At 42.7% G+C, this 12,243-nt stretch overlaps 1 protein-coding gene across 1 annotated transcript in view; it reads left to right on the top strand.

The window, feature by feature from the left end:
- Window positions 1–12,243, top strand: part of adgra2 (adhesion G protein-coupled receptor A2) — a 38,588-nt gene that overhangs the window by 11,606 nt on the left and 14,739 nt on the right. The window contains exon 2 of the mRNA XM_083912040.1: window positions 6,533–6,604. Within this exon, the coding sequence (XP_083768166.1) occupies window positions 6,533–6,604 (72 nt within the window). The remainder of the gene's footprint in view (window positions 1–6,532; window positions 6,605–12,243) is intronic.

Here is a 12,243-nt window from a genome sequence, read left to right as displayed (position 1 = left end):
AATGGAAAGCGAAAAAGGGAAAATGTAGTAAAACACACTGATGGTTTTGTATAGAATGTTCTCGGCTGTAACATACACGAATTAAAGTGCTCACACAATGCTGCGCTGTTAGTGTAAAAGTGGATAATCGTATTGCTTTCACCAGAATTTAATTACCTCTAAGGAAAATTCCCTCAAGGCTAAATCATTTTCTTTTTTATTTGTATGACTGTAAGCACTGCTGTGGCACACACACCAGTGTGTGTATTATCAAGTCAGCATACTAATTAAAGTGGGCTTAATTCAATAATGATGCTCTGAGACTCTCATTGAAAATCCCTCTCATTATCTGGCTCCTATTGGTCTCTGAATTGGGACTGGATTTATGGCACGTTACCAATCTCTTTCAAGGGTTCTTGTCTTTCCCCTCGCGTGTGGTCTTCGAGGGTATGAGACCTTTCCAAAGTCAAATGATGTTTACAAAGCGGCCCGTGGAGTTGTTTTGGATCTCTTTATTGCGCTGAACCTGCGTCTCTCTGTGTTTGCCTCAGGGCGCTCGATCAACGCTCGAGGGCCCTGAGGCGGTGGAGCATCTTATCAGCGCTCTTTCGCACTGTTTCATCAGTGACCAACATCCCACTGTCACACTGCAGCAGCTCTAGGTGTTTTGCCGGTGACGCCGCAGAAATGCTCTGTATTCAAAATGAGAAATAACTACTATTAAAATGTGAAAAGAGTAATACATCGGTAATGAGCCCAGGCAGCTTACCCTGCAGATGAAATTGTTATTAAATAGAAATCCCTCCTAAAGACTCTAACTCTGTTTGTGGTTTGCCGTAGAGGCCTGCAGCTACATAGAGCTCACTGTTTGAGTCCAGCATACCTGAATATTTAGAAGGCAACAGAGAATCAGCGCTTTCAAATGCATCTAATTCATATGCTGGAGTAAATGCCACACCAGGATGGAGTATTTTATGTGTATGCCTCCTGATTATAAAATAACCCAAGATTCAATAGAGACGTATCATGCTCCTTTTCGGGTTTATACTTGTATTTTGGGTTTCTACTAGAAGATGTTTACATGCTTTAACTTTCAAAAAGCACATTATTTTTTATCATACTGTTGGAATATACCTGTATACCCTCTGTCCCCCTTCGAAAAAAAGGCAAGTCTGCTCCGATTGGTCAGTGTTTCTAGGTCTTCAGCATCAGCGTCTCTGCATCCCTATTGCAGCCAGGGACTAACTGTCGTAACTGTCACTGTAGCGACACTTTCTACCTATATATAGTGTAGTTGTGACAACTGTACAGAAGTCCTGATAGCTCCTTTAAAGACACAGTTTCTGAATATGGGCTGTGTGCATTTCTCGGTGGATTGGGTGTTTTGATATTTCCACAGTATTTATACAGCACCAAGACCAAATCTTCAATGGTGGCCAACTCAAAACAGGACATCCTGTTAAGTTTGGGTTTACAGCATTCTAGCTGTGGTTGGGACAGGACGGTTTTCCCTTGCTGTCCCTCTGCACCAGGTTGCGATGTGGAAAGCTAAAAGGACTCTGTTCAGCTGCTCTCTGTGTTGGTGCCGTACACCGCACAGCAAGCCTTCACAGCTTCACCGCAGAGATGATTCCTCAGTGGAATGATTGGTTGACGATGACCCAAAACCAAAAGCAGCTGGGGAAGGATGTTGCTTTTGACAGACAGTTACAGTTTACAACACACACAGGTACACACACGCACACACACACACACACACACACACACACACACACACACACACACACACACACACACAGGATTTCTCCCAGACCTGAGGCAGTAGTATGCTATAGTGAGACTGCCTTCCAGTTAGGAGTCAGGAGGAAAAGCGGAAGTAAATCAGTGAGAAAATAAGATTTGCAACATGCTGCCATGCCCCTGTGTGGCCCTCAAAGGCTTTGTGGGTTTAGGAAGCAAATTGAGCAAACCAACAAAGTGAGTGGCACGGTGCAGGGAGGAGTTGCTGTGGTTTACTAGACAAAAGTCTTTGTATGTTTTTGACTTTTTCACACTCTGTCACGCACCAAGGAAACCATAAGCTAACACTGAGCTATGGCACTTGATATTGACACATCATTCATACTAGTAGCAGTCAGTTTATTATTATATAAATAATTGATTGAAATAACTACAAAACATTTCCTTTCTCACAATATGTTTCTGTAAATCCACACTTGTGAAAGTAAGCTTTGACAACAGTATATTAGTTTGGATAGATCTCTGTCGTCGTATGAGTTGCTGCTGCAAGTTTTTGTCAATCCTTTGCTATTTCTCTCCTAATCACAATCCTTTCTACAGAGACCATGATTTATTCAGAAATGTGCTGGAGAGCTCAATGAAATTAACTAAAGTCAACAAATCATAGAAAGTCTGAGCCATAATAAATCAAGCAGATGCTTTTTAAAAATGTGCTTATTTGCACAAAAACATAAAATGTGCAAGGTTTTCCCCTTGTAGCATCCTGCATTGACACAACATAACCTTGTGCACAGGATAACTTTCAACCACAATATGTGGTGATTTTATAACATAATATAATGGATTTGTACAGTATGTATTGATTTTCACTTTAGACTTTTAGGCAATATAAAACACAGCAGCACATTAAGTGAAGTGGGGATGTATAGTGTACAATCCTGGTGTAACTGACCCTGTTTAACCCCTCGACTACGAGTACACCACACAAGGGGAGGACTGGTATCTGCGCTTCTGTTCGACCTCACTCTTTTCATTTGACTTCCTTGGCTTTTGATCTTCATGTAAATTAATTAGATGAAATGGCTGAATGGGATCCTGGAGCCTGACATGTGGCCCTGTTTTTTTTCTACATAGATTAGATGGATTCAATTAGCCTGCCTGTTTTCCCAGAGGTCTTTGTGGTTTGAAAGGGTTAAGTGAATGAGAAATACCATCCATAGTCTGGACTGAGTTATCACACTGTCATGCCGTATAGCATACGGCATATTGCTCTTGAAAGCAGATTAACTCAATCTGCCATCTGATCTGTCACTTATGCCTACAGAGGAGAAGCCACTGGTGTACAGTAAGGCCTCTGTAACAATACAGAGCAGGCCTCAGGCCTCCAAGTGGTGTGAACTTCTATGATTAAGAAGCTACGCGTCTTCTTTGCTTGTAAAGCTCTGTAAACCTTCGTATACTGCGGTGATGAAGTGATATATTCTCATATGACTCAGTTATCACCTGCCTCCGGACACTGCTCCATCTGTCTGATGGCTGTCCGGGAAGTGCTCTCTCTACAACCCCTGACCTCCGAAACCGGGATCTGAATAAACAGCTAATTGGCTGGGTTTCCTGTTTAGCCTGATGGGAACGCTGACTATTTCTGTCTGTTTACAAAGTTCTGCCTCTCTCTCCTCTATCTCTCTTTCTCAGAGTTGTACTCTGTATTGTTTATGAAAGAACAATGTCCTCCACTACAAGTGAGCTTCACACATCAGACTTTGGGGACTATACAGTAGTGTCCAGACTCTGCAACTCCCCTGTCCTGTGTTCCTGGAAATCTGTGCCTTTTGTTGTCTGTGGGAGGGTTTCAGTTAGCATTTTGTGGTCTTTGTTTGTTTTTTGAATGTCAGCTTTCAAGTCCTGGTGTACAGTACATAGTTAGCAAACAATAATTGAAATATCATGTGTTGAAATGTCTTAACTTGAGACACAGATGGGATGCCACATGTGACGTTTTTTTTCCAAACATGCATGGACACAACCCAAATAAACCTATTGGTTTAGGTTTTAACAAGGAAACTTTGCAATCATATCAAAATATTGTATTTTGTTCCCTTTGAAAACACACTAATATCAGCATGCTAAAGATTTATCCACACATGTGGGCATTTAAACACGCCCAAACTAAACACGTTCATTACTGTTTTTTTCTGCATAATAAGATTAGTCAAAAAGGAACTATCTGCATCTAAACTGTCTGCATTGAATTAAATGGCTTGCTTTCTTTGCCAGATGTGACTTTCTCCTCTCCTATCTGTATTGAATTATTCAGGCAGTTCCGGATCTTCTGTAGCTTTCATCTCAGGCCTGCATCCAGTTATAGGAGAGATACTGTGCCCAAATTCAAGTGGGAGACCTTAGGGTTCAGGAGTCATAGGTTCAAATACAGTCTACACCACAAGAGGACCGACTGTGCTCTCGTCTAACACCCACTCTATTTCAACACTTCAGCATGGATTTGTGAACATGACATGTTGTCAATTTTGTTTCTTAATGTAGAAAGAAGGCTGTTTAGATGTGAGGCTTTAAGTTTGGAAATGAGTGTGGATTTCTGTAATAGTCATTCCATTGACGCTGCACATTTTCACAGCGAAACCTAAAATAAAGAGAATTTTGGTTTAGAAACCAAGTACAACAGTCAGAGTGGCCTCAGTTAGTTATTAAAGTAATTATCAGTGGAGCAGCTCTCCTCTCGTCTCTTGATTGCAGCATTTAAAATGTGTTTCCATGTTTCTAATTTTAGTCGAAAACTTTCGGAAGAAATTGACTGAGGTGTCCAGGATGAATGGAGCAGAAGATGGTTTGCTTCCTGTGTTGGTTTGCTTTGGTTTGTTCCGTTTCTGTCTTAGAACCGTCCTGTCAGTAAGTTTCTGAAGTAAAGAAGTAAGTCAGGCCAAGCCGGTTTGTCCCTGTATACTAAGGCTTTATGATTAAATCTGGTCATTAAATGAGTTGGAAGGTGCGAAGCTGAAGGCAGTGTTTTTATTGATGTGGCAGGAAACGAGGAGGCTGACTGCTGCTGCTGAATCTGTAAATCTCACAGACTGTTCACAGTCCACTCCCACCTTTAAAGGCGCTCATACAGCTCCACTCTCCCGATTAAGAACACACTTAATGTTGCAAACAGCCCATTAAGCAACATGTGGTAGAGGCGAAGATGATGTGAAACTGAAGGGTGTGTTAATAACGGCGGGCTGGCAGGGCCCCTGCTGTTCCCTGAGCTCTAGCTGAGGAGAAGTTGGCAGGTCCGTGGATCCACAATAAAGTCAACATTGTGCTCTGCCTCCTGAAAATTAGGTTAATGTATGACAAATCTGCAATAGCAAAGTGGATCTTGGTCTTGGTTGAATATTGAGAAAGTCAACATCGGCTTGAAACACTAGACAGGATGCATTAACTGCATCAAATATTTAAGCGAAACCACAATCTTTCCCCAACCTCTCCCAAGAGCTTTAGTGGCCTAAGATTAACAACGCATTGGATGCACAATGCAAACCCCATGTCCCTGGTGTCAACATTATATGGTCTGTAGGCCCAACCATCCACCCGACTTCCTCCCTTCAACTTTTCAACTTCTGTGCACTATAAGAACGTCCCACCCATAGACTGTATAACATATGGACGTAGTCTCTGTGGGGGCACCCATTGCTTTCAGAAGAGCGAAAATCACCCTCAAAGTGGATGGCTGCAGCCGTCGCCATCTTGGCAGTGCCTAACCGCTAATCCAAAAATAGGCAAAGAGGTGGAGCGTGGGTGGAGCTGAGGTGGGCTGAATGAAGTTTGCTGAGCTAGCCACCTCTGACTGCATCCACCTGTCACTTTATTATAGGCATAACTTTAAGCCTTAATATTACGATTTATGATTATTATTATTATCGATTATGATTTATTCAAAGTGTAGTTTGCAAAGCCAATTAGAATATTATAATACTATACTGTAATATAAATATTAACATATTTTGTGGGGTATCTATATTTTTAGTAACTAAAGAGCACCAGGCTGAAAAACAGCAACCGCACCTAACAATTATAGGTTCCGGGAGTAAACCTCTACAGCACTGCAGCAAGGTGAGCAGTGGACCACTGGAGGTCATCAAAGACAAGAATTTCAGGGAGCGTTAAGTTACTCTTTAATATATCAGTATGTTTTTTTATGTTGTTTGATGTTTAGTTTACAGACATGCGAGTGGTATCGATCTTCTCGTCAAAGTCTTGACAAGAAAGTGAATGAGCTGCATGAACTAACCTTTAAAAGTCTATAAAAAAGGTCTATCAGACCCAAGCAATTATAATAAATACCCATTTCCCATGATCCTCTGACAGACAAAAAAAATCTCAATCTTACTTCCAGTGTGTCCTGTAGCCCTCTGACCTCGGGTGTGATAAGAGCCCTGTAAGCCTAGTGATTCGCCAGTAGGGAAAGGGCTGATTAACATGACCTGTGCCGCCATTCGTTTGATGTGGAAAATCCTTTTGATGTAAAAATGTATGCAAAATGATTATCAAGATTAGAGCTTGCCGCCTAATCTGATGTTCTCCTCCATTTTTAACATTAATTGGAAACATCTTTATCTTTAATGTCTCAGGTCAGGATAATGTTGTGTGTCTGTAGCATCAGGTGGACATTTCACTTGGCCCTCCTTCCTTGATCCTGAACGCTCTCCTCGCCGCGAAGCTGATGTCCAAGATAGTAACCCAGCATCATCATGTATGCTTCAATTTATTCTCAGGGGGAATATTTCTAACAACATTGTTTCTTTTTTCACAGGATACTGAGCCACAACAAAATCAGAGTTCTGAGAAATGGAACCTTCTTTGGACTTTACGCTTTGGAGAAACTGTGAGTAGCCCAATAACCTTTTATGAACATTTCACTTCTCCTGATGCTGCAATGTCATGTATATCTTGTGCATCAATGTGTGAGGTTTTTTTTTTTTTATCAAGAACTCACTTAAGACAAACATGTTTAATCATTAGTTCAGTCCGGCTTCCATAAACTCAGAAATATTTCAAGGATTAGACCATTTGTCGGGGGGGGAATCGTGAAACTGTGATTGATGCATTCATAACCAGTCGTTTAGTTTACTGCAACTCATCACGCTCTGGCGTCAGTAAAGAATCCCTCTCACACCTTCAGCTCATCCAGAACTCTGCTGCCAGGATCTTGAATCACCACACATTACACCAATCCCTGTTTCCTTACTCTGGCTACCTGTTGCTTTTAGAATTGAGTTTAAGATTGTATTGATTACTAACAAAGCCCTGAGAGGACGAGTTATTTATCCCACCTCTTATTGCCCCTTATGTTCCTTCCCGCACCCTCAGATGCATCATTGCTGGTTGTTCCAAGGTCCGGGTCCACACTAAAAAGGGGATCAAACATTCTCAGTCAGAGCACCTAGACTTCAGAACCATATGCTGAGGAGATCAGGGATGCAAACTCTGTCTCGTCTTCAAATCTCTGTTAAAAACCCACTTAAAAAAAAAAATGCCTGTGATTTTTTTTTTCGTATGACATTGAAGCTTATTTTATTCTATGTTATATGTAATTTCAGATCTATTCACTCTATTTAAAATGTGTTTTATGTTTACAGGGCACTTTGTAACTGTTTTGAAATGTGCTACAGTATATAAACTGTATATACATGTTAGTGTATTAGTTAGTGTATTATTAATATTTATAGAGAAATACAGACAGGATGAGAGAGATCAGTGAGATCCGAGCAGCTCTCTGTGTTTCTTTACAAGCATGGGCTTCTGTCCAGAAGGGAGGATGATACATTCAGACTGGTTATCACAGAGTTATGTTGAAAAGCTCACATAATCACACTTCAGTCCTTCATTATCAGGTAAGCCCCACTTCATAGTACAAGATAAGGGAGATCTCTGGGAGGAGGTGTGTGTTTGCAGCTTCGCCTGTGGTTCAAAGACAGTCTAGCACTCTTTAGTAGCATCGTAATCTCTCTGAATGGGGTGTGAGACAGGTGATAGATAGGATCACAAAACAAACAGGAAAAGACTAGAGAGTACAGAGTCGCTCTTTGCTTTACCATTCTTTACTAGCCATACTAGTGGCATGGCTCAGCCCACCACTTTGGTCCAGCAACAACAACTATTAGATAGATTTCAAAATATTCAATCATAGTCCATAAATGATAAACCCTAATGACTGATGCTGATCCCCAGACTTTTCCTCTAGCGCCACCATGACCTTGACTTCTGGGATTTGTGCCTCAACAACTATTGAATGGATTTATTTGGAACAGGCATTCATGGTGTCCAGATGTTTCATTTTAATTTCAATTTCAATTCACTTCAATTCAAGTTTATTGTTGAGGATGAATTGTATTAACTTTGGTGATACCCTAACTTTTCAGCTACATGTGGCACTATGGAAGAAGTTGGCACTTTAGGATATGAATGACTATTATCCACCAGTAGTAGTAGAAGTTGAAGTTGCTTTGGTCATCCTTTGGAATTTGTTTCAATTGAGAAAGTTTTACTGGTTCTTCCATGTTGGTTAGTATTGGCCATGTTTTGTGCTCTCCAGAGACAAAGACACGTTATGGGAATATCTGGGAAGACGGCATCGGTGGATACCGCTGATCATTCATGTGAATTAAACATTCACTGCATTAGAACTTATTTGGCAAAGGCATTTCCATATCCTATTATCAACACTTTTTTTGACAAAGACAAAAGCAACCTCAAACAAGTGTAGAAACTTTTGCTCAATTGAGAAAGTTTTATTGAATTTACACTAATTGCGGTCATGACTGGTGTTTATTGGCTATAGGCTCCTGACTCCTTGGATACTCTGATTTGAAAACAACATCTTAGTATTTTCCCACGAACACGTTTTTTTTTTTTTCAAGGTGTTGTTTTACAGAGCATCCCAGTAAAGCTTTATAGCGTCCCGGTAGCTAACAACACACATGGAGCCGCTTCAGTCTGGATACTGTAGTCTGGCAGATGTACTTATTTTGTTGGAGAGGGGGTGGGAATGCTGAATGGATATTAGTTCCACATGCCACTCAGAGCTGCCACCCATGAAGTTAACAAGCTTCTCAAAAATGTTGAAAGAGAGGAAAATATAGGAATTTGCTGCAGTTGTTAGCTTGTTAGTACCTACCTGCTGGAGCTCACACCAGACGTGCCAGTCAAGAACAAAAGCCAAATTTGCTGACTTTGCCGTTTTTATGTCTGGCATGAGAATGCCATCGGGTGAATAGTTCCGAGGCCAAATTCTCGGTTCTCACCACAACTGTCTTGCACCAAAGACGCTGATTAAGCTGTTGACAGGAGGACACTACAATGAGACCCTCTGACTAATACTACTTGGGAGAATAATTGATAGGAAAGTGAAGTCGAAGAGGATCTGTAGCTTTAAGTGTTTGATGTAAAATGAGCTGATGTTGCTTGTTGTTCTAAGTGTGGACAGGGTTCCCCATAGCGTCATGGGGTCGGTGGGTCGGGTAACCTGAGCTTACCTACTGACTGGCCGTTGTAGCTGGAGCAGTGATAAAACTAGCAGGGGGCAACCGGGTGGAGCTTTCCTGCAGATTCCCAGCTAAAAGACCTGTGAGAAAGACACAAAAAAGGCAGACAAACCAGCACACATACATACTTATGCTCCACACAGGGAGATGTGGGCGTCTGGTGTCAGGAGAGGACATAACATAAATCATGCAGGCCTCATTTCACTCCTCTGCCTCAACCTCTGCTGGCTCTCTGACACACAGCGGTGGAGGTCTGCTCACTCACTCTGACGTCTTCAACCTTTAATTGAGCCTTGCACAGCTTATAATTACATCTGAGCTCATGGGGAAATTGCTGTCTGATGTGAAAACGGCCACATTGAAACTCATCGTTGCAGTGACGGAAGGGTTTGAAGGTACAGAAGTATATTGACGTTAAAGGTTTGGATGTGAGATTTGTTCATACTGTGAGATCTCAGTTTTGTTTTGTCTCTTCAGCCCGCCTCATTGTTTCCACTTTGTCGTCTACATGTGCTTGTCATTTGGAGCAGTAGTGAACAGTTACTCATATTATGCGGCCAGTTCTGTAATCAAAGGCCAGCCCACTAGGGCTGGGTAAACACACATCAGGGAATTTCAGTGCATCTCTTCCCCTACGTGACAAGGATAGACACAGTCTGCTCCCTGACTGCACACTCTCGCTCTCGACCCGTCTCTGTTGTGACTCCAAGTGTGTCCTGAAGCTCTGAGTGTGTTTCCTAGTATGGGCACCCTTGCGTCTTGTCCAGTAATTTCAAAATGGGTCTGGTAACTCTCTCAGCAGATGCACACTCACACCCACACACTCACACCAGGCATCTATTCAGAGTTGAATGCAGTCTGATTTGCTGTTGTTAGTTGGAGAATACAGCACCGGGGCAGGCCACCCTCCTCCAGGCCTGTGCCAGACAGTGTAGCAATCTACACAGTTAGCTCTTTCATTGGGACAAACCTCCTCAAAGCCACTATTGCCTTCATAACCTGCCAAACCACCCAAGTGCAGAGGCGCAATTTAGCCTTGTTTGTTTTTACCCTCTTACTGGACTACTGTGTTTTTGTAGCTCTTTTAAATAGGCTTGCCATCCAACTGCTACATTTGGATCTTGGAATACCTTTTTTTCCCAGCTTTTTGGATGAAACACTAGTTGAATCATACCTGGCGTCTGTGGCGGTGCTTGCTACATGCAAAATAAGTTAGGTTATCTTCCATAAGGCCTTCTGTACTGTACCTATTCGAGTACCTCTACCTCTCTGCACAGCCTTTCTGATGGGACCTGACGCTGTTCAGTCCCGCTAACGAGCCGGGGACCTTTTTGAATTGTGGACAGATCCCAGCAGCCTGTCCTGCGCTGATTTGAGTCGAGGTAATGAGAATAATGAGCAAGGAGTGCCGAGGCGGCCTGGCTCTTATCCAACTGGGCCCCACTGCACCATAGGACACAGGACAGGACAGGCAGGGGCACAAGGGGCCCTCATTACCAGGTCTGCTCGCCCTACAGGGAGAAAGGGAGCAGGGAGCAAAGAGGGAGAGCAGAGGGCAGTGATGATGATGGATGAGGGAGCAGCAGGGCGCTTGCAGTGAACAGGTCTGAAAGGCAGGAGTGAGGCTTGTGGTTAAGACTGGTTAGAGGCTCAAAGGTGTTGGCAGTGTGATAGACTTTGTCAACAAGTGTCTTAAATGATCCCTGTAGTATGAATCTGCCTGACATGACTGCACATTAGTTGCGCCTTAAAAAAGTAAGTACAGGAAATATCATGCAGGATTTTTAAAAACTTCCTGTTGACTTATAACTGCTTCATTCAACTGCAGGAAATAAGGAGTTGCTTTTGATTTATGCTTCTATAGCAATAAGAATTAAGGGAAGTATGCACTGAAACCTGCGACCAATGAGTCACACAGTGCATGAGAATGTATAGATGTTGGATATGTTTAGAAAAGCATGATAGAATATATATACACTGCTATCACATTATGGTGCTTAGGCCAGTTCTTGACTTTATTTTGACTTGATAGTATCTGTTTTATAAAACCAGGAGACGGGCCACTCAGTCTTTGCCTAAGCCTCTCTCTGAAACCGACCCTGAAATCGCCCCTGCCATTCTGAGCAGCTGGGGTTAGGAAGTTGTCCAACTTAAACAACTTTACCATCTGACACACGGGAAGTGGAGCCGAGATGGCTAAAGATGGTATGGTGGCTGGAGAGGGAGAGGGAAAGAGAGGGAGACGCAGGGAGGGTGAGAGGGAAAGCACACCCCTGCAGTTTGTCTTATATAAATCTGAGGTTGTTTTTCTTAGTGGGAGATTAACATTATTTCCACACAGGCTAAGCAAATTACCTTGATGAGTGGGAACAAATCCGAGGTGGGCAGCACTATAGCATGTAAAAACAGGGGAGAATGTGCGGACATGGCAAGGAGCCCTTCTGTCTAGACCAGTCTGGGTAAGACAAGGTTCAGATTGTACCAGCACTCCAGTCTGAAATCAGACCATCAAGGCCAGCTGTGGAGGTTGCACACGGAAGACTCATTTTTCCTCCTCCTTCCATTTGTGTTTGTATTTTTGCCCGCACACGCCATTGAGTGGCCCCCAGTTAGGCAACAGTCACCTAATGACATTAAGGGGTGGAGCGGGTGAGGAAGGGGTTAAGCGTGCTGGAGAGTGGAAACAGAAAGGGGGGTTCTGCTGGAGTTGATAGACTCCAGATGTGTTTTTCAGATAAACTGAAGGAACGGGGTGTGTTTGTATTGCAAACCTAGCTCAGTCATGGCTCTGGGGGTTTATTGAAACAGCGAGCGAGCCCCCTCATAAGCCCATTACCAAATCGTACGCTTTATACACCACTAACTCTCTCGCACACTCATTCTGCAAACTTGATATGATTTCAATGGCATATTCCTCCAGAGGAACTTGAGCTTTCCCTGGACTTACTTCCCCCCACTTCCGTTTGTGTTCCTTTTCTGC

This window comes from Echiichthys vipera (assembly GCF_963691815.1).
Source record: "Echiichthys vipera genome assembly, chromosome: 4".
Taxonomy (NCBI): Eukaryota; Metazoa; Chordata; class Actinopteri; order Perciformes; family Trachinidae; genus Echiichthys; species Echiichthys vipera.
This window is presented reverse-complemented; position numbering and strand designations above follow the sequence as displayed.